The sequence below is a fragment of the Tympanuchus pallidicinctus genome, unplaced genomic scaffold, assembly GCF_026119805.1.
Source record: "Tympanuchus pallidicinctus isolate F22 unplaced genomic scaffold, pur_lepc_1.0 scaffold4, whole genome shotgun sequence".
Lineage (NCBI taxonomy): Eukaryota > Metazoa > Chordata > Aves > Galliformes > Phasianidae > Tympanuchus > Tympanuchus pallidicinctus.
In genome coordinates, this window is record NW_026294758.1 from 46,425,592 (window position 1) to 46,448,839 (window position 23,248).

General features: G+C 36.6%; 1 protein-coding gene across 1 annotated transcript in view; it reads left to right on the top strand.

Moving 5' to 3' along the window:
• The window catches only part of KIAA2026 (KIAA2026 ortholog), a 60,757-nt gene that overhangs the window by 6,104 nt on the left and 31,405 nt on the right, over positions 1-23,248 (top strand). The window contains exons 3-4 of the mRNA XM_052700438.1: positions 2,654-4,080; positions 21,444-21,520. Coding sequence (XP_052556398.1) covers positions 2,654-4,080; positions 21,444-21,520 — 1,504 coding nt within the window. The remainder of the gene's footprint in view (positions 1-2,653; positions 4,081-21,443; positions 21,521-23,248) is intronic.

Below are 23,248 nucleotides of genomic sequence, written 5' to 3' on the forward strand. Positions count from 1 at the left end.
CCATTTCTCTGAACTTGATGTACTTTTTTTATGAAAAGGTTATGGAAATTGAAAAGGCCTATCAAATTAGCAATACATTATTAATGGAGATCCGTATAATATTGATATAGTGTATTTTTCACAGTATTTTTATCTATAAATACGCATACTTGAAACTACTTTGACATACCATTTTTCTTCAAAAGTATATTACAAATTCCTGTGCTTATGTTGGATTATTGATAAAATATAGATGATGTTGTGTATATTCTATCTGTTACAAAAAAAATAGCTGTTCACCTTCTTTTTCTAGAAATCTGATACCCCAATTTGCTACAGAGTATATACTTACCAAAAGGAGATATAAAAGTTCTGCCTTGGGTGGTTTATTGCAGTTTACAGTGCCTTACTTTTAGTAAAGCCATCGAAGTGTTCCTTAGAGCTATGAACTTGATCCACTGGCAAATACGCATTTTACTGAATTTGCCTTCCACTTGTTCTTCATTTTTTGTAATCATGTTGAAGTTTGTTCATCTGAAATTGCATTTAAATCTATTTAAAGCTTGTACTGAATTGATTGGGAAAATTCAGTTAAAATATGGGTTAGCAAACAATTATCCATGTTTTTCAGGCCTAATTGTTGTGGTGTATTTTTGTTAAATTTGTGGTATTAACTCTAGTCTCAGAACTAAAGCACTACGTTAGTAGATACAAATTAATCGTTTGAGTCTTATTACCATTACAAAAAAAAAGAGCATCCAAATCTGTTGCTGTAATACTGGCTATTCTGTGTCTAATTGTGAGTGGGTAAAGTATTTAAGATTTTAATTTCCACTGTATCAAACTTTGCCTTCCTCCCAGTCTTGCTCTGCTACTGATTTTTCCCATGAAATGGTGTGCAGTGCAACAGCGTAACTTGCTTGTGTGCTGTCAAATCAGTTTTGAACCGCTGTTTACCTGGCTTGCAAGTGAGTGGTCTGCTGAATAAAAACATATTCCTTTTCTGGCAGTGCATCCAGTGAGTCAGCATGCATTCTTTCTAGTTATCAAGCATATTAGTTGAGTCTCTTGAGCTGCTTGAGTTACTAACTTGCAGCGCTAGGATAGGCGAAGTTGCTGATGCTGGCGCCTTGCTAGAAAACACCCTCATAACTAAAGAAATTGGCTGTTGAAATCCAAGTTAATGTCTAAATCTTTGTTCTAGGTACTTAGATAGTCTTATAAGACGCAGGCATTTTATGAAATGGATTTTTTTTTTAAAATCATAGAATCATTAAGGTTGGAAAAGACCTCTAAGATCATGAAGTCCAACCGTCAACCCATCAACACCATGCCCACTAAACCACGTTCAAGATTTTCTTAAGCTGTGTATTTTGGAAGACTGAAACACTTTTTTTTTTTCTTTTCTGTAGTTAATTTTGTGGAATTCCTACTCTGTGTCTATTCATTATCTTTTTATGAGTATACTTTGTAGATAATTTTCTTCCTTGTTGTCTATTCATGTCTTGTACAATCTATTTTATCTATCAATTGATGGTTCCTTTTATAACCTCCCCTAAGTCATACATTAATTGGGGTAAACTTGATTTAAAACATGCCTTTGCAGCTGTTAGTTTTATGTGGCAGCAAAAGACTTTTTTTTTTTTTCCTCTCCTCCCAAGTGTACTTACAAAAACAACTTTGGAGAAAAAATGGTGAGAAGCTTGGGAATAGATCTGTAAAAAATTTCCTACATGTATGGTTGTATCCTGGTTCTAAAGGTTGGAATCTGGTCATGCTATGAAGCAAAAATGTGTCTTAAATTCTTCTTACTATTAACAGCTGTTGGTGCTGATATGATTAATGATGATGTCCTGTTAGTTACTCTAGAACTAAATTAACATGTCTTGTAATCTAGTAAATTAGGTAGTAAGGTAATGGCTATCTGAAGTGGAAGCATTTCTTCCTCTTCAACTTGTTGCTTTTGACTGTCATGATAAATTTACAAGTAAAAGGAAATTGTTCTGTATATTGTGGTCGTGATTTTCTCTTGCTAATGTTTTGTATGGAGTCTGAAATTTTAAAGGAGTTTAACAGGACTCGTATTGCCAATAACCTCTTCCTCTGAATACCCACTATTTCTGCTCTATCCTTTTCTTAGATAGGGGACCAGAACTGAATACAATTTTTCAGGTGAGGGCAAACCACTTATTAATGTAATGACATCTTATTTCTAATGTCTTTTTCCATCACATTCTTCATACAATGTAATATGTTTCCTTTTTGACCACTGTTGTACACAAGCTAATAAACAAGCCTCCACATGGGAGGGATTTTCACATTCCTGCATGTGAATGAAGCACTTAAGTTAGACAGAAACAAGGAGATTACAGGTTAGGTGACACAAGCCACACAACAATAATTTGGAATTAAGCTACCTAGCATTTGTATTAAGATATGTTTATATGGGTGGATGACAAGTAAAATACTGTTAATTGGAAATACTGAAACACAGCAAAAATAAGGGATTTGAGAACTAAAGAGGGATATGTTTTATAAATAACCAAATATTGGTATGTATTGTGTTCCTTATTCCTTCAAGATGTGTATATCATACTGGAGTTCTGATTTTTTTTTTCTCCTGTTTCTTTTAATTCAACTGATACCTGATTTTTTGTGGACTTTCTCCTAATAGGATGAGAGAGCAAGAAAGAAAAGAAGCAGAAGAAGCTAGTCAGAAGGAAATAGAAGAATGGGAAAAGTCACTTTTAGCTCAAGCAGCACCTACGAGGATGGAGACGATGTGGGAGATTCCAGCTATTGGTCACTTCCTTTGTTTAGCACAACAGATTTTAAACTTACCTGAAATAGTGTTCTATGAATTGGAACGCTGTCTTCTCATGCCTCAGTGTAATGCTTTTTTATCTAAAATAATGACTTCTTTGTTAAGTCCTCCACATCGCAGATCTACGTTACATCGTAGGCCAACACTTTCTTACAGGGCTTGGGAAGCAGCACTAAGACAGAAAGTCCAACACTGGTATAATGTTGTAGGGCAGACTGACAATCCTAATAGCTCTGCAGAAAAACTTGGATTGTGTCCACAGTTTTTTAAAGTCCTTGGAGAAGTTAATCCCTTACAGGAAAAACCGTTTCATGAACTACCATTCTACCAGAAAGTGTGGCTGCTTAAAGGTCTCTGTGATTTTGTCTATGAAACACAAAAGGATGTTCAAGACGCTGTTCTGGGTCAACCTATTCATGAATGCAGAGAAGTAATTCTTGGTTATGACTACTTAGAAAATGCATATGTTCATTTTCCACAGTTTTGTGGTGCAGATGTTCGTATTTACAAACAGAAACCTTTTCAGGCTCCTGAGTTTCCATCTCCTCCCATCAAAGTAAAAAAAGTGCCACGTACAAAGGTAGAGAAGGTAAAACATGAGTATGTAAGCAAAAGTAATGGAGCTGTCAGCTCTGGCAATAGAGGAGATCTGCTACCTCGTTCCAAGTCAGAAGTAGGGAAAAGTATGGGTTCCATTGCTGGCTGCCCAGCAAAAGATACACATTTAGATAGCTTTAGTGTCACTACAGAGATTAAGATTAACTGTGAAATGAAGACCTCAGGAGTCTGTGATATTAAAAAAACTTGTTATAAAGAGAACTTGAGGCATTTAATTAGTTCAGGAGAGATTGTGAGCATGGCCGATCACTTTAGTTCAGGAGAAAGAAAGCCTGCAGAGAACGGACAGGGTTGTGCGGAAATGGCCAGAGTAAAAGTTGAGATCAGTCCATTCAAAGAGAACACTCTGAAAGCTTGTCAGGTGCTTGTCAATGGCACTCATAATGACAACCAAGACACAGACTACAACAAATCTGCTAAAGAAATAACGCTGGAGAACTCACTTCGAAGTAATAACAATAAACTAATTAAGTTGCGGGCAAAGAAGAAGAAAAAGAAAAAAAAGAAATTGAAGGATATTATAAATGAAAATCTGCAGAAAAAACTTGATGACTTGCAAAGAAGACGTGAGGTTCATCTTTATCCATTCAAATCTTACAAATCTGAGATCCAGAGCAAGTTATTCAAAAAGAAAGCAAAACACAAGAAACACAAGTCAGGTGAGTTGACATTTTTACCTATTTTTACCTATTTTACCAACTAATGAAATACTGATTTTTGTTTATTTGTTTTGAAATTTGCTTAGCTGATCATTCTGCATTTTGATTCTCGAAACTGGACAGCATTATTGCTTTACCTTGTTCAGATACCAACTTTTTGGTGAGAGTTTCTCTTTCAGTTACGCAGGCATATACTACAGGCTTGCAAGGTGATTGAACTGTGATTAATTTACGTAATATGTCTAGAGAGAGTGTAACTTGTAAGAATTTGTGTGTTACAAATAAAGTTTAGGTGAGTGAATCTGATTGATTAGCTTCAGAGAGATCAAACAAGCTTGAACTTGTTTTTTGCTATGCTATCTCACAGCAGTATTTCCCCTTTCTGATAATATTACTTTATTCATGTTCAGAAGAATACAGAGTAAATGTGTGATATGATGATTCTAAAATCATCACTCCTAGAGATATACAGTGTTAGGTTTGGTCTGTGCAGGTATTGGTTTGACTGTGGGCATTAATCATGTTTCTGCTTAATCAAGCAAATAGGATTGAGAATTTTTGCAGTTGACATTTTTGTCATGCATGTGGACACCACGTAGTAAAATGCTGTAGGTAGGTGGAGGATTTCAGTTAACTCACTGAAAAACTTAAAAACAATTTTAAAATAGTGGAGGTACACAGTTGTAGCATCACTTCAAATTATTAGGTGGCTGCTGTATTTTTTTGTGAGCTACTATAAAGCAGTTTTGAGTCATGAGCTTAGCTATGAATGTAAGATTTTAGCAGGCTGCTTCATACACTGCAGCGGGCCTAGTTTCAGAACAGTGTCAACTTGCAGGTAAATACTCATTTTCAGCCATAAAGTTAAGCAACAAAAGATCTGTGTTTAACCTAACAGCTTGTGAAGGACAAGTGCATTCAGAAAATTGTTGCCAGTGTAGTTTAGTTAGAGCTTGCGTGGAAATTTAAACCTAAGAAGACAGGTAACTTTTTAGATCCTAAGTATCTGTGCAGAATATTCAAAACAACTGTCTTACTATATCAATCAGTCATAAACCTCTCCCTCCAAAAAATTTCAGTGAACATAAATTTCATCTGAACATGAATTTTAATAGTTGCAGTTGTTTCATATACGTAGTATTTAGCAGCAATAATGTATTTTGCATTGTTAGCTTTCCGAATGTGTTACTGTTTTCATTTACTGTAAAAACAAACTACAAAATTAATAACAACCTAAATTGTAGGTGAGGGTTTTTAATTTAGATAACTATTGTTTAAAAGTTCCAGGCTGGATGTGGCTCTGGGCAGCTTGGTCTAGTGGTTGGCATCCCTGCCCACAGCAGGGGGGTTGAAACTACATGATCTTTATGGTTCTTTTCAGCCCAGGCCATTCTATGGTTCTATGATCTTATGAAAAGTAAATAAATAAACAGATTTCTGTGTCTGTATTTAAGTTACATTGCAGTTTTTGCTGTAGATGTTATTTTACAATGCATACTTTAAAATCTTCTTTCTATGAATCGTTTTGAATGACAATCGCCATTAGCAAAACATTATAAAATGTGTGGAATCAGCTTTTGAAACTGCTTTATAGAGGTGATGTTTATTGTGCTAACTGCTTTTCTTATATGCCATTTATAAAAATAAGAAGGCTTCAAAAATGCATGTTTGCCTCAGTTTTGATATTAGATATACTTAGTGGCATGTTAGCTGAATTTTTTTATAATTACAAATCGTATTTTATTAAAACTGAGAAGAGGAGAAAAAACTGAAGTGGTGTTAAATGAGATGTAAATATCTCTAAGTTGCTTTTTAAGAAGGGCATTACAAGCAGTTCTCACAGAATAATTGTATTTATAAGAAAAATACATTCTAAAATAATTGGAGCACTGATGAAGTCATCTGTGGAGACTCAGCTGAACACCTGGGTTACATGTTGTAGGATACTTGCTTTAGCAGAGGATTGGGCTCAGTGATCTCTTGAGATCCCTTACAACCCCTGTAATGTGTTGGTTGTGTTGTTTTTTTTTTTTTAAAATTTCTGGTTTGTGGTCTGTAATGTTAAAGAATTCTTGCTCCTGCATAGATCAAAAGCTTAATCTTGCCCTGGAAGTAGAAACAGTATTGCTCACTCTAATGTGGTGAACAGCAATTTTTAAATATTTTATATGTACACAATTATTATATGTAATATATATATAATTCCTGTCCTTCAGTTGATATTCTCTCAAGAACAAACTGTCTTCCAGTGAGTTTTTGAGTCTAACATATAGTTATTCAATGAATAGTGAAAATGAAGGTAGACATGCCTGGCTTTTCATTACTTAGTTATCTTATTTATGATAACCAATACAGCTATAACTTCATTTGTTTTCTGAAGTGTTAAAAAAAAAGTTTGGATTTTGTTTGGATCTTTTTTCCAAAGACTTTGCTATTACAAGACTTTATTACAAGATTTACCTAATACTGCTTTGATACTGGAATATAACTGAGATTATTTACACAGGCATCAGACTTTGTGCTTTATGCTGAAGTTCTTTAGAATGTATTTTAGGACACAAATATGTTTCACAACCTAGCACTCTATGCCACTAAACACAGGGGAGCTAAAACTATTATTCTTTCAATGCTGTGTGTGTTTGTCCGTGACTTGAACAGTAAATTCAGCTGTAGGATACTGGGTACTTCTGTTTTTCCAGTTCCTTGTTGTATTGTAAGGAATTTAATATTGTCAAAAGTTGTTTAATGCAAATAATAGTGTAAAAAAAAAAAAAATTGTTAGGAGTGAGTTTCTGTAACAGTAGACCAGTATATATGGAGAAATAATACCATCAGTTATCTGAACTTAGGTTTTAATTATACATACTTTTGTTTTTGGGAACACTGTGGATTTATAGTTGCTTACTTTCATTATCAGTTCAGACAGGCGGAGAATTGTCGTAGAAGGAAATCCAGAAGAGATGACCAAAGCTTTCTGCTACACGTTCTAATGGTGTTTGCACTGAGCTCATGTTTGTCTGTTGAATGAGAAACAACAGAAATGCCTCTTATCTACTTTCACTTTTCTTGTCCCTACTATTTAGTCTAATTTAATGAGGTGGGGAGAGTAAGACAACGTTCAGACATTCCTCATCTGTAAATAAGAGGCATTCCTAAGCGTGTTATGAAGAGTCTTACCTCATTTGATGTTTTCTTCTTTCTCTCTTAAACTTTGGGGAATTTCCCGCATTATTCTGACCGTGCTAGAGAAAAAATTTCCTAGGTGATTAAATATTATGTGATAGAGCTTATGTTCCTTTGAAGTACGCATATGTACTCAGCTGAAATGGATAAGGAAGAATTGGATTACAGGAATGAACTCACATTAGTACCATACTACAGAAATTGCTATTCTCTGTTTTGTCACTTTTTAGTTTAAATAGCATTCCTCAAAGTTCTTCTGAAATTTGTTCTTTTCTTGAGGATATCATTACAGCATACAGTAAAAGAGACTTAGTATAGCCACTCTGAATTCACAAAAAACATTGATTTAAATATGATCATAGCAATCACTGTTCTTCACTAGGTTCCTTTGTATAATCAATGAATATAAAGATGTTACAGTTATGAAATAAGCAAGAGAGTTAGATAAAGCAGATCATAATAACAAAAAGAGAATAGATAGGACACTTACCCCTATCCTGGGCTCACTTACAAAACTCCAGCAGAGCAGATCTCCAGAAGGGATCCTTCCCCACTGGTAGCCAGCTCTTAAATGGGTCTAGGAGAAGTGGAGCCAGGCTCCAACCCTTCCAGCAGCACAACTGAATTGCCTTCACCTGTGCTGCCATGGCTGACCCAGTGCTCGCCTCAGGTGATCAATCAGAGGTTCAGGCCATGATTCAGCAGTTCCAATAGATCCTCAAAAGTAGTGTGTAGAACAGATAGTCAGAAATGGAAAGTTTGCTTTAGCAAGATGCATTTTTTACATATAGATGGATTGGGTTGTTTTTAGCTGAAAGCTTCACGCAATCACAAAGTCTTACAGGTTGGAAGGAATCTAGATATCATCTAGTCCCGCTCACCTGCTAAAGAAGTTTCCCTAGGGTAGTGTGCACAGGAAAAAAAATATTTTTAATATCTCCAGAGAAGGAAACTTCACAATACCCCTGGGCAGCATTTTCCAGTGCTCTGTCTCCTTTAAAAGAAAAAAATCTTTTCCCCATGTTCAGATGGAAGTTGCTCTGTTCTAGTTTGTGCCTGCTGACCCTTGTCCTGTCGCTGGGCACCACTGAAAGGAGATGAATGTCATTGTCTTGACACTCACCCTTCACTATTTATAAGCTTGCATAAGATTCCCTCTTGGTCTTCTTCTGGTTGAACTGTCCCAGGTCTCCCAGCCTTTCCACATGAGTGTGATTCTCCCAGATCCTAATCTGCTTTGTAGCCCTCCCCTTGACTCTCAGGTAGTTCCCTATCTTTCTCTAACTGCGGAGCAGAGACCTGGACACAGTATTCCAGATATGAGCACTCCGGAATAGAATGGAGGGGGAGGATCCACCTCCTGCTGGCCACACTCTGTAATGCAACCCAGCATATCATAGCCTTCTTGGCATCATGGGCACATTGCTTGCTAATGTCCTGGTGTCAACCAGGACACCTAGCTCCCTGTCTGCTGAGCTCTCTTCCAGCAGCTCAGTCCTTAACCTGTACTGATGATGCAGTTATTCCTGCCCAAGTGTAGGACTTTGCACTTGTCCTTGAATCTCCTAAGTTTCCGCCGTAATCAGCTCTCCAACCTGTGCAGGTCTTGCTGAATGGCAGCACAGCTTTCTGGTGTGTCAGCCACTCCTCCCAGCTTTTTATCATCAGCAAACTTGCTGAGAGTGCACTTTCCATAACTACTGTGAGGAAAACTACTGGAAAATGCAGCCATATTGTAAGCATTGCAATAAGTAAGGAACTTATTTATGTTACAAAAAGAAGAACGTAATCACTTTATTGAGTCTTTGCAATGTGGTAACTGTGTCAATATTACTGATAGAATAGTACTGAATATGATTGTATGTGTAATCAAGATCTAAGCTTGAACTAGATCAGTGTTTAGTGCTCTGAAGTAAGAATTTCACTTCCCAACATTTTTACATTCGCAAGTATTAACATTCTTCTGGGCTTAATCAATTTTTGTCTTGCTGTACATAGAGACTAGATGTGAAATGGCATCTAAACTACAAACAACCTCATGTTTCAAGATAATGAATTCTGAATGGTTGACAAGTGAATGTCTTCCTTCCTTGACAGGGAATAGACTCTTTAGCAGAATCTGTTGTGATAGGGCAAGAGGAAATAGTTTCAAACTAAAAGAGGGGAAATTTAAATTGGGTATAAGGAATAAATTTTTTACTATAAGGGTGGTAAGGCAATTGAACAGGTTACCCAGAGATGCAGTGGATGCTCCGTCTGTGGAGACATACAAGATTAGTCTGGATGGGGCTCTGAACAACCTGAGCTAACTGTAGATGTTTCTCTTCATTGCAGGAGAGTTGGACTAGGTGATTTTTTAAGGTCCCATCCAACTCAAATGATTCAATGATTGGCTTTCCTGTTCCTATCTCTGCTTGTCTGGACAGCATTCCTATATTCTTCCTGAGCCACGTATCCCTGCTTCAGTTACCTGTGTGCTTCCTTTTTATCCCTCAGCTTGACCAGCAGGTTGTTTTTCCTGCTATATTGATTTCCTGCTCTTCCTGCTTTGTTTCGAGCACTGGGGGATCTACAACTCTTGTGCTCTCAGAAAGGCATCATTAAGTTCTGCTCTGTTCCTTTGTCCCTAAAGAGCTTCCCAGGCAATCTTATCCAATAATTCCTTAATCAGCTGGAAGTTAATTTGTTTGAAGTTTGGTGTCTTGACGTAGCTCTTTACCAGGCCCATGTTCCTCGAGATCATGAACACCTCTAGGACATCATTTCTACATCCCAGTCCACCTCCAGTCTTAACCTCTTTAATGAGTTTGTCTGTATTGGTGAATAGCAGGTCCATAGCACTTCTCCTCTGATTGGTTTATCTAGTACCTGGAGCAGGAAGTTACCCTTATTGCACTCCAGGAGTCTCTTGGATTGGTTGCAGCCTGCTGAGTTGCTTTCCCAGGAAGTACTCAGTGGTGGAAATGTCCTATAGAGATGAGAGACTATGTGCACAATGACTCTTGTAGCTAAGCAAAAAGGCCTTGTCACCAAGCTCCTCTAGGGCCTGTAGTAGATCCTACCACCAGATGTCCTTTATTGGTCTTGTCCTTAATTTTTACCCATAAACTCTTAATATATTCATGACTGTTTCTCAGAGGTAGCTCTTTGCAATCTATCAGTTGGTTAACACATAGGGCAACTCAACTGCCCCTATTTCTAAAAAGCGTGTATCCCATCGATCCCTTGTATCCCTACAAATAGTGTTCTGGTCGTGTAGTTTGTAGAATGGCTTGTGTTGGAAAGGACTTATTAAAGACCATCTACTCCATTGTGGGCAGGATTGGCAACCTCCACATTTCTAAGAGCAATTAGGACATAGTTTTCTAATTACACTATGGTTTCCAACTCCTCCTGCTTATTTCCCATGCTGTATACATTGGTGTTGTGGCATTTCAGCTGGCCTATGGGGAATGTTACCTTCTTGGAGGAGCCCTCCCTAATGGCTTTGGAACAAATCTGAGGTTTTTTTTTCCTCCTGCTTCCTTAAGTAACAGAGTTCCCTGGTTCTTTTTTGTAACTCATTTTTTTGTAACTAAAGAGGTACATTCCCTTTTCCCATCAAACCTAGTTTAAAGGTTTGCTAATTCAGTGCAGTCAGATTCCTCCCTATCTGGTCAGTTGTGTCCCATCTGATATCATGTCCTGGTCTATCCAAGATGCATCCACTATCACAGAAGTCAGAGCCCTTTGTGTGGCACCATCCATGCGCCCAGATGTACCTGTTAAGACAGTGGGGCACATCAAGCACTGTAGTGCAAGGCACAATATAACAGCATAGGAATTTTGACTTTGCTTGGAATGCAGACTGGGTGAAACTGAAAATATGCACAGGGGTGATAAAAAAGAAAGGATGAGAGTCTAATTGAAGTAACTCCATGTGCCTGAAGCAGAGGTTGAAGTAAGTGTGAGTTCAATCATCTCTTTAATGATTAATAATTCAGTTTGCGTAGAAAACACCTTTATAGCATACATCTGCTGTAACCACAGTGATTTGTTGAAATGTTATCCCTTAGAAGAACTTCAGTGTAAATACTGTACCTGTGCTTTAAAAGATTCATAGCTATTTATCTTCTTAAACTTTATTTCACAGTATATTTTATTTCTTTGAAGTGTCATTAAGTTTTGTGTGCAAAGTCAACATTTGCTTGAGTGAGAAGGAATGAATTTAACAGCCTGGCAGCTGTTTTGTAGTACCTGGTATGTTTTTGTCTTCGGAATAGTAAAGACTTTGTTGTAGGTGTCTGACTTCTTTGTGTGGAACAACCTGTTAATAGTGTTTAAAATAGTACATGTGGTTTCTTTTCTTTTGTAAGTTGCAACCAGATTCTCAGTGCATCAAGCTGTAGTGCCAGTCAAGTTTAGTAATTATGGACACGTGCCTCTGTTGTGGGTTTATTTGCATTGTTCTTTAAATCATCATAATTAATGCATTTGTTCAGATCTGCTTTGCCATTGTAACTTTATAAAAACATTCTCTACGCCAACATGGAAGATCTAAAAAGTCTGTAGTAATGCTTCATTTTCAGATAATTGCATGTGATATTTTCTAGAAGGGGGAGCTGTTGGGATCAACACTGAAGATGAGTACCGCAAAGTCGGGACATGCTCAGTTTCGCCAAACCTTTCAAATGTGTGAAAATGTATCTTAAGTGTTTGTGAAGAGGAAAACTCTTGTGAGTTTTTCCATTTTAGAACAGTGGAGTTGCATATAGAATGTGATGAGCAAGCAGGATTTTTTTTTTACTTTATCATGATGAGTATTGGTGATGTAGAGTAAATTACCAGCTTTTTTGTCCCCAGGGAGATTGCTGCTGTGTCGCATATGCTGCAAAAATTGCATTACTGCTCTATGATGATGTCACTTCATAATTTGTAGCACAGATTGTTATCTTCAAACAAGAGCCACAAGATCTCACAAAAAGTTTTAGTTCTAGGATCTAGTCCTTTAGATATGTTCCTCTTTTCAAGTAAAAATGATTTATGTTTGCTTACTAATAAATGGTCTGTATTACTCTTGATGAAGTGATTTAAGACTGTCAGGAGCATTTCTAAGAATTTTCTTAGTGTTGCTGGGGGAGCTGTTAGCTAATAAGGTTGATTTCCAGTACATCTTTGAACAGAAGTATTTAAACAGCATTGTTATTTAAAATGAGTAAATGCTGGAAGGTCTGTAAATGTGAATTTTTTTTTTTTTTTTTTTTTTTTTAAACTTTTTCACTCCTAGCTATCACTTTGATTAGCAAATGGCTTGATCACAAACCATAATTACATAGAATCACAGAATGTTAGAGCTTGGAAAGCACCCATGGAAGTCATCTTGTCCAACCCCCGTATACAAACAGGGCCACCTTGAGCAGGTTGCAAGTAGTCACCTACACAGTAAAAATAAAAATTCTACTGATATTCAGACAGGGAATTTTTTGTTTCCCTTTGTGCCCATTGCCTCTTGTCATGTCTCTGGGAATCATTGAATTGGACCTGGTTGTTTTCTTTGCAAGTGCCATTCTGGTACTTACATACATTAATGAGATCCCTCCTACCCTTCTCCAGGCTGAGCAGTCTCAAGTTTGTCAGCCTGTCTTTATAGTAATAATGCTCTAGTCCCTTCATCATTTTCATGGCTCTTTTGTTGCACTCTGATGTACCCTCATCTGTCTTTTACTGGGGAACCACAGTGTTCCAGCTGTAGTCTCATTAGCCCCCGAAGAGAGGAGAAGGGCCACCTCCCTTGACCTTACTGTCCATACTTTGTCTAACGTAGTCCAGGATACCATTAGCCTTCTTTGCTACAAAGGTGTATAGTTGGCGTGTGTTCAAGCAGGTGATCCCCAGCTGCTTTCCTTTGAGGTAGCCCCCAGCACATTCTGGTGCTTGGGATTGTTCTTAACAAAGTGCAGGTCTTTGCACATCCCCTTGCTGAACTTCCCTTGTTTTCTGTCAGCACATTTCTCCAGACAGTCCCTTTGGATACAAGCATGATCCTCTGCCCTATCAGCTCCACCTCCCCATTTTGTGTCATCTGCACATTTACTGTGTGTACACTTCACCCTATCATCCAGATCATGAATTATCATACAGAACAGTATTGCTGACTGCAAGGTTCACCACCAGTTACTGGCCTCCACATAGACTTCCTTCCACTAACTACCACCCTTTGGGCCTGGCCACTTAGTCGGTTTTCAACCCATCTCACTGTGTGGCCATCCACCCCATAAAACAATATCTTTTCTTTGCAGACCTTATGGGAGGCAGTGTCAAAGGCCCTACAGAAATTCACTGTTTGACACATTTTCCCACATTTAACAGGCTGATCACTTCATCATAGAAGTCTGTCACACTGATTGAACATGATTTCTCCTTTGTGAATTCCTGCTGGATATGAGGAAAGAAGCGATGAAGGAAAATAAGTAACAATCAGCACTTAATTGTCTATCAAAAGTATAACATTATTATACGTTTGCATTGAGATTTGAATGGACAAATTCATTCAAGATAGAATGAATTCATGGAAGTCATATTTCTTCGGCTTCACTTACTATGATGATTCTTCACTATTAATTGAGAATTAACAAAACAGCAATGTAAAACTATTCAGTTTTTAATTATATTACTAATTTATTTTGGTTTAGTTTTATGTTTGTTATATAAAATACTGTCTTTGGCTGAGGAGCCAGGTATACATCAAACCTGGAATACATTGTTTCAAGCAGCATCTCAGTCATACAAAGAACATTAACCTCCTTTGAAATCAACTTTTCTGAGAGCAGTGTTTATTTAATATTCATTTTAGTGCTTTCAGCTATCTCTTTTTCTCATTATACAATACACAAATTTTCTTCTTCATAATCCTTCAAAAACCAAGCCATGACAAGAGGACAGGAGAGTATCCAAGTTAAACATTACTTGCATGTGCTCAGCATACATGTGCTCTGGCCCCTTCTGCAGGTGAGTAGGGGTATGCTCTGTGGGTGTATAATCAACAAATATAAAGATGCTATAATCATGAAACGAGAGAGTTAGACAAAGCAGGTCATAATAACAAAAAGAGAACAGATAGGACACTTACCCCTATCCTGGGCTCACTTGTGAAACTCCAGCAGAGTGGATCTCCAGAAGAGATCCTTCCCCACTGGTAGCCAGCTCTTAAATGGGTCTAGGAGAAGTGGAGCCAGGCTCCAACCCTTCCAGCAGCACAACTGAATTGATCAATCAGAGGTTCAGGCCGTTATTGAGCAGTTCCTGTACAGTGGGAAGGCCTGTATTTACTGCGTTCCTGACGCAAGATGGAGTTTGTTTTCATTCAGAAAAGCAAACAAGGAAATGATAGGTGAAATGTTACTCAACTGTACAGCCCTTATTGCCGATTGTGTGCATTTTGACAAGAGGTTTGTGTTAGCAGGTAAAGTCAGGTAGTATACAAATCAAGCTTTGATGATGCTGCCAGGTCTAGGTGTAGATTTGCATCTTTTATTTATGAGAAATACTATCTACTATTAATAAAATTTTTGTTTTATATCCATACATGTCTGGACTATAGTTTCGTTTAGGGTAACGTGTTGTAGTTTACTTGAAGATTAAGGCAAAGTGCTTTCCCTGTATTCTCTGATGGAGAGTTAAAAGAGTCCTTCTGTGCTAAATGAGCAGTGCTCTTGCCTTAGATGTTTGTAGTTTTTACCTCTCTAACCTCAGGAATGTGTTAATTCTGTCTGTTTTGGGAGTGGTATAAAAAAGAATTGATTCTCTCCTGCACTATTTGAGGGAGACAAGAGATGAGAAAAGCTACTTTTATCCAGGGTGAGATGTCTTATATCCACTTCTCTGAACTGAAACCCCAGTGAGATGTGAAGCCTGCTGGAAGAAGCATTGTGGAGACATTAGTAATTGTGGCCCATGTTAGTGGGTGAATAAAAGATTATGCAGGAATAATGCCGGCTGACATTTCCTAGTTTCACAGTTCTTTTGTTGTAGCAAAGTAGAATTTTATTAATATAGTTTTGATAAGTATATACTTAAAAACAAGTCAGTTTCCCTTGTTTAGTAATATAGTATAATTCTGATAAAAGGCAAAAAGTTTTTTTTTCTTTTTAAAGAAATATTGTCATATTTGAAATTAAACTTTATATAAAAAGTAAAATTTTTATCTTATTAGGAGTATTGCCATGTGGTGCCAGCAAAAGTGAGGATAAATCAGTATTTACTTATTCATCTTTATAAAGATTAATCTTTATAAAGATTGAGGTGCTGGAGCAGATGCAAAGAAGAGCATGAAGGCTTGTGAAGGGCTTGTAGGGTATGTCCTATGAGGAGACACCAAAGGATCTGGAGCTGTTTAGTCTGGGAAAGAGGAGGCTGAGAGGAGACCTTACCGCTTTCTTCAGTATCTGAAAGGTGATTATAGTGAGAGTGGGGTTGGTCTCTTCTCACTGGTGATAGGTGACAGGATGAGGGGAAATGGCCTCAGATTGCACCAGGGTGGATATCAGGCAAAACTTCTTTACAGAAAGGGTTGTTAAGCACTGGAATAGGCTCTCCAGGGAGGTGGTTGAGTCGCCATCCCTGGATGTGTTTATAAACCGTTTGGATGTGGTGCTCAGGGATATGATTTAGCAGAGGGTTGTTAGTTAGGGTAGTATGGTTAGGTTGTGGTTGGACTCAATGATCTTGAAGGTCTTTTCCAACCTGAGCGATTCTATGATTCTATAAAACATTTATCAAATACTTGTAAGTATTTCTCTGCTGTGCAAAAAAAATAAAAATAATCTGTTGTAGCTGTTGGATTGGGAGACCATTGGGAGACCATTGTTAATTCTTCAAGATAGTAGTAGCAACAGCCTTTGTGAAGTTGCAATTGTTGAGGAGAAGACCTCTTCAGAAGTTTCTAGATCATTATTTTACATGGACTTCTTGTTGTAGTTTGGGTAATAATTTATTTTGAAGGGAAACTATTTCATGTTTTTATCTTTTCATTCTTAACGTGATTGGAGAAGACAACTGTGAAACTGGACAAAACATTTTCTGATTTATCTTCCATCTGCGCATTGCACTCTAGCACTATTGATTCCTGTATGTTTGTTATAGCATGTGTATTTTCTACAAGGCAGTCTTTTATAAGCAGCACAGTGATAGAAAAGTTGGTTGGAAGGAATTTCTGGAGGCCACATAGTTTGGCTCCTTGTTGGAAGCAGCACTTTTAAAAATGGTCACGTTGGCTGCGACTTGTCTACCTATTTCTTGAAGACATCTAAAGGTAGAAGTCTATCTATTGAGTCACCTCATCCCCTTATGAGAATGTTTCTACCGAAATGACTGCACATTCACTGCAGAAGTTGTGGAATCTGCTTCTTGGAGATGTTCAGAAGATGCTTGAATGTGGAACTGGGCACCCTGCTCTCATGTTTCTGCTTGAAAAGGACTTCAAACAGATGGAACCAAAAGTCCCTGCCAACTTCAGTCATTCTGTGATTCTATGATTATTTTTTTAGTCTATGTGTTGAATTATTGCTAAATGGCTTCTAAATCACATCTAGTAAAAGCGAGAGACTGAGAACTGGGAGATAAGGAGGTCACATTGAATCACTATAGATAATTTAATGAAACAATGTGTTATCAACTTTTTCATTAGATTTTTTTTTCCTTCTTTATTTTTCATATTTGTTTTTCCAGCTGTGATTGCTTAAATATATTTGTACATTGAGCATGGCCTGAAGGATACAGTGTGCTATGACTCAAAATACACTTAGCATCTCTCAGTAGCATTACTTCTATCTTTGAAGTGAGTAATTTAAGCTATTTTAAACAGTCTCTTTAGCTAAGATCGCAGGCAAAGGAGGTCTAGCAGATGATACTGGAGTAGTTCAAGAAATCGCTACTCACAATAGTAATCTGTTCAACCCTTTACTGATTTCACTGTCCATACAGAATCTATGCCCACCTCAGCCTGGCAGTTCAAGACAAGCAGCTATGCTTTGTGGTGGCATGACTTCAGTATTAGCGTGACTGTTTTTGTATGTGACAGGGCCGATATGAAGCAGCTGGTAGGGGCAGCCATATCTTACAATCGCTGTTGTCTGTGCAGAACATACTTGTTTATCAGTTCGTAGTTTCAGATTGTGTGGATTGTGTGGATTTATTCTGTGGAAGACTAATTTTTCATAACTTCAGAAGATTTTCACTTCAAAATATTCAAATTCACTTACACTAAGGTACCAAAGGTAGTCCGGAAAAAGGGCACACGCGTAACTGCAGCTGCATTGTCTCAGGAAGTACTGAAGAAAAGTTCCTTTAAGTGCTTATTTTATCATGTTTTGTTTGTTTGTTTTTTATTTTTTTGACAAGCTTTTAGCGCAAAAATTTCCTTTGTAACTTAGTGACTAAGGAATGCTTTTTTTTTTTTTTTTTTTTGAAAACCCAAGATTACTCTTAACCAAAAAAAAAAAAAAATCATTATTGCAACAATAGCTTCTTTCTTTCAAATTTGAAATTGTTATTTTATAAGGATGTTATTAAAATAGACAATGACTTTCCCAAAGTTAGTTTGTTATACATAATGATTTTCTTACATAGTGCAAATATTTGTTCTGTTTCCTTTTTCGGTGCTGGCACCACAGGATGTCTGGTGTTTATAGTCTCCAAATGGTGAAGAGAGTATGGTGCTGTGCAGTACAAATATCTTATTAATTCACAGAGTTATGTCAGCTTGTTAAATAATTATTAGTCTTATGTATGTATATTTTATTAGACAGCCATTGATCACCCTTATGTCAGGCTTTTCTTTCTTTAGCAAAAAGAAAGAAAATGAAATTTTTAACCCTGATTCAGATTAAAAACAGGTAAGAGGTAATCTTCAAAATGTTTGTAATCAAATTTTCAATTCTTGCTTTATTTGCTATCCCAATCTTTTCAATTTCAGATGTTTCTGAAAATAAGAAATATTTACTTGGTCTTTTGGTATTTAATTATAAATCTTCCTAATTATTTTTGCCCTTTTTTTGGAAGTCAATACTGGTGCTAAGAGAGAATATATTTCTGTTACCACTTGCTTTTTCAAAGTATGCTGCATCATATAATATCTCATGCTGAAAATATTCAAGCAAATATTAATTAAAAAACATGATGTTGAAAATATTCTAAACTAAATGTTTCTTTTTGACCATTCGGAACTATCTTTATATAAAGAAAGATAATGTAGGATTGCCTGGCAGCCTCATGTTTTTATCCCTTCATGCTCGTGCCGGATAACATCCTTTTACAGCATTAGGTAACCACTGTGTGTCCAGACATCTTCAGAGTTTGTCACAAAAACTTGTATTAGATGTCTGCTTTAGCTCATTTAATGAACAGCACTGTTTTCAATCATACCAAATATGTTTTTAATGCATCTGAATCCCTAAAATGTGTACTAAAAATGTTGGTATTTTGGATTTTTTTTTCATGTTTTCAAAACGTGTAGGTCATTGTTTTAATAAAGATGCACCTATACCTTCATCATTCTTCTCTAATGTTAAGTCTTTGAGTGTTGACTTTTGGTAGCTGAGAACTCTTTAAATTTTCATGCATTTCATTAAGTGGATTTTCAGGTCTAGGTTTATAGCAGCAGTCTGTCCAATCCTGTACCCTGCCCTAGCGCTGTTCTGTGTCAGATTCAGCTAGAGTGTTTTGGAAATCACACAGTATAGTAAACTAAAAATAAAATTTTGATTTTTCTGTTCCCATTGTTTTGGTTAATGATTGATAGAGTGTCTTGAGATATGATCAGTATCTCAATGTATTCTGTTTAAATTGCCTCTATACCTACGTTGGTCACTGTGAAAGTAAAGCCACCTATTTATTTCCATGGGAACTACAACAGATATAAAGAGCACAATAATACTATTCAGTAGAGCTACAAAATGCTGTTTTTCAACAAAGGCACTACCATTAGCTGTGCATTTTGTGAGCAACAGCCTAAATATCATGCTTGTAAAAATTGGCTCCAGCAGAGGTGACCCACTGTTTCTTAGCAACTCGTTGCTAAGAAGATGTTGCCGTCCATCTTTCATCAGAAAAATAGATGGAAGTGAGAAGGCATCAAATCTGGACTGTGCAGGAGGTGTGATAGGACAGTCTAGGCAAGATTGGCATTGTGCTTCATGGTCTTCAGATTACTGTAGGGTCTGGTGTTAGTTACTGTATTGCATGAGGAAGGTAGTCTTCTCTGGAAGTTCAAGCCTTTAGCTTAGTCAGGGCTGTGGTCTAGTGATCAGAGTTCATTTGTCTAAGTTCCAGGATATCCAGAAGGATATCCCTTTCCTATCCCAAAAGAGATAGTGCACATCACTACCCACACAGTGCTGTGTTCTGAACATGTTCTGTGTTGGGGAATGTAGTTGTTCACTCCATGGTTTGCTGTTTTGACTGTAGCTCGTAGTGGTGACATCACATCTCATCATCAGTTATGATGCAATCCACAAAACTGCCATCTTCAGCCTTACATTGGTTCAGTAGGACCTGACAAACTTGAATATAATGTTATTTCTGTTACCATGTGAGCATTCATGGGACCCACTTGGCACAAACTTTGCAGTATTCAAATTTTGTCACCATTGTTTCCAACGCACTGAAGCTCGTACTGAGCTTTGTGTAGTTCCCTTGTCATAAGCTGCTGATTTGTACAGGTGAGCTGATTGAGATGCTCTTCCTTTGGTGATGCGACAGCTATGCATGGCTGTCAGGAATGTGGCTTGCTGTTCATGCCACTGTCACTACAGCTGAAGCACACTGCTGACTACCTCAACTGTTCTCACATTCACTGTTTGATCTCCACAAACATTTGTCAAATGTTAATGAAAGTCCATGAGTGCCATTTGTTCCACATGGAGGACACACCTTTGCTTTACACGCATTTGCATGTCAGATGACATTTTGTCAGACTGCCCCTCTGCTGCCATCTGTTGCACAGCAATAACATAGCAGAATGTTGGTGGAAAGGTTCAGCCTTCAGAGCCATACTACTGACAAAAACTTGAGACATGGGTCAATATAATAAAATATGAGGCATTACTGTTGGAGTTGTTTTCATATAACTTCATGTGTGTATTTGCACATACATGTATTAGGAAAAAAACCACCACAATTCTGGACAATATTTTCAAAATTAAAAAATTAGTGTTTGTTTTTTTTTTTTTTAAAACCAGGTGACATGTGATGACTATGTCTAACAATAAATTCAGCATATGTCATGTGACTCTTTAGGTTTCTAGATGATGTTTAGAATGTGAGCATGGTGGTAATCTTATAGTGGTGGTTTTAGTTTAAATGAACTTGTCAGAAGAGGACTTGTTGCAGTTTACCATTTAAATGTAGGAATAAGGAAGTCACTTATATGAAGCATACATAATTCTGGGTGATGCAGCTACTTGATGTGAGAAGTGTTCACGAACTATCAATCCTGATACTTCAGGCATTACACCACTTGTCTTGCCTAAAAGAAAGTTAATTGTTATATCTGTATTACAATATGGCACAATTGTGTGGTGAGAACATGAGGTTTCTTCTAAAATGTTATGCTTTGCCACTGCCAGAATAACCCTGTGAGTATTCTGATTTCACTGAGAACTTCACTATATCCATTTGGCAATGTCTAGATATTGTTTGTTCTTTGAGGGTGTTTTTTACTGTAACATGTAGATGTCCCAGACCCTAATGTATGATTCACTTTGCAGTGTCAGAGAACATACCTTGCAGGTAAGATACTATATTTCTTAAGTTTGTGGCATAAGTTCTGGATTTTGCTCCTCCCAGAACAGTGATGTGAACGTTTCTTCTATGACTTAAATAATTTCTTGCAGTGTTCTCGTAATTTTTAGGTGGCATATTATGAGCATTGTAATGAGTTTGTTCTTTGCTGTTTTTTTTTTCGTGTGTGTGTGTGTGTGTGTGTGTTTGTGTGTGTGTGTATGTGTGTGAAAGAACTGCCCCACAGATACTTGTAGTTTAATGTTTGCTCTTGCTGAGTCTAGCTCTGATTCGTTGTGTTTACATGACGCATTCGTTAGCAATCTGGTAGTTACAGTTTAACTTTAAAGTCAGTATGTAATTTGTTTTTATTAATGAAGTACAGCAAACAGCATTATGAAGCTTTTCTCTTTTAATCTTAAAAGGAAAAAAATCGGTTTCTAAAAAAGCAATCACAAAGAAGAGGAAAGGTGTCACAAAGTCTGCCATACCAGAATTTCAGGTAAGTGATTTTAATTCTTGTTCTAAGTTCTTGAAACCTGAATACCTGTCCCTCAAATTAAGTCCCTCATTGTCTGACATAGGTCTTGTAAATCCTAGTTGAGAGGTGGATTTTCCTTTTCTTGATTAAAAGGTGTGCTTCCAGTAGTGTTTTTAAACACACACTTCACATTTTCTTGGTAGAGAATGTTTTAGCATTTTTTATTATATGCATCTTATATAGTACATAAAAAGTTTTAAGATCTCAGGTAAGTATGATGCAGGACCAAACCTGGAAAACAGAAGTTGTTGATGTAATTTGTAAGATACAATCTAGAATAAAATTACTAGTGTTTTTGCTGGTTTGGTTTGATACGGTTTAATGATATGTTTCACTGTGCCCCTTGAATTGAAATCTAGCTTAATTTATTAAAGAACTTGGAAAAAATCTGTACCTTCACATGTTCATCCTGTCTGTAACTTTTACCTCTTATCTGCGCATGAACTTTAGACCAGAAAGCACAAAGAAGAGAGTGGTGGTTATAACAATGTATTTTTTATGCTGCTGAACAGAAGTATGAAAGCATTTAAGTTGTAAGTCACAGTTTATATATCCATACCTACTTGAATTAAATGTCTCTTTTGGTGGCATTTTTTAAGAAAAACTTATTTTTGAGATAGCAGTCTGTGCTATTCTAAGCAGTCAAACCTCATAAAACTACAACTGTCGTGTAGACAGTGTCTAAAAAAGTGTATTTTTCTCAATGAATTCCCTGCATGCTGTGGGTATATGTAGTTTAGTTACAAATTGTCTAAAATGTTGTCTAAAGCTTGGTCTAATTTTATATCTAACCAAAGTAAACTGTTTGTTTATGTATCCATTTAAAAGCTAAATTAACATTTTATGATTACCTATATAAAATGTTAATCAAAATGTAACTGAGTAATTTCAGCTCTTTTGATAAAAACTAGGCTTTAAATCTGTTTTAGATGAAGGTAAGATATATCGTCAGTATGGGCAGTTTAATCTTTTTAGGGAACTTTTTAATTATTTATCTGCTTTTTTCAGGAGGATAGATAGGGCTAGTATGACTGTGTTTCAAATATTTTCATATTTTATACCATATTTGCAGATGTGAGACTTCTAAAGCAGTGTAAAACGTGTCTTGATATTCTTTTCCACATGCATGAATTGCCAGATACAACGTAATTATTTAAAGTTGAGAATATGTTTTAAAATATTTAATGAAACAAGTTTACACAGTGAGATATGCAAGGGAGGGTACAACTGCAAAAATATTGCTATTCATATGTAAATAGCAGCTGTTTTAGGAAGAAGCAAATAATTGAAACCTTTTCAAAAATTTATAATTTCTTTTATATGCCTTCAATGTACAAATGTAAGAAAGAAAGTAATAAAATAAAAATAGCCACAATGGATCTTATTGCCTAGAAGTAGATCCTATGCTTCAGTATAAATGTGGAAATTCTTTACCCGAAGATCAAAATGCAGCATTAATGCTGAGAAAATTTATTACGTATTTTAATATTTTCAATCACAGAGAACAAATGACAAATTGTGCATTAAAACCAGTTACTAACAAAAAAAAAAAAAAAAAAAACAACCAAAAAAAAACCAAAACAAAACAAAATCAACAACAGAATATATATAAGTATGCTAACTAATCCAAATATTTACAATGCCAGTTTTAAATATCTTTTTGAGGAAAGAAATTATGTGAGTTTTCTG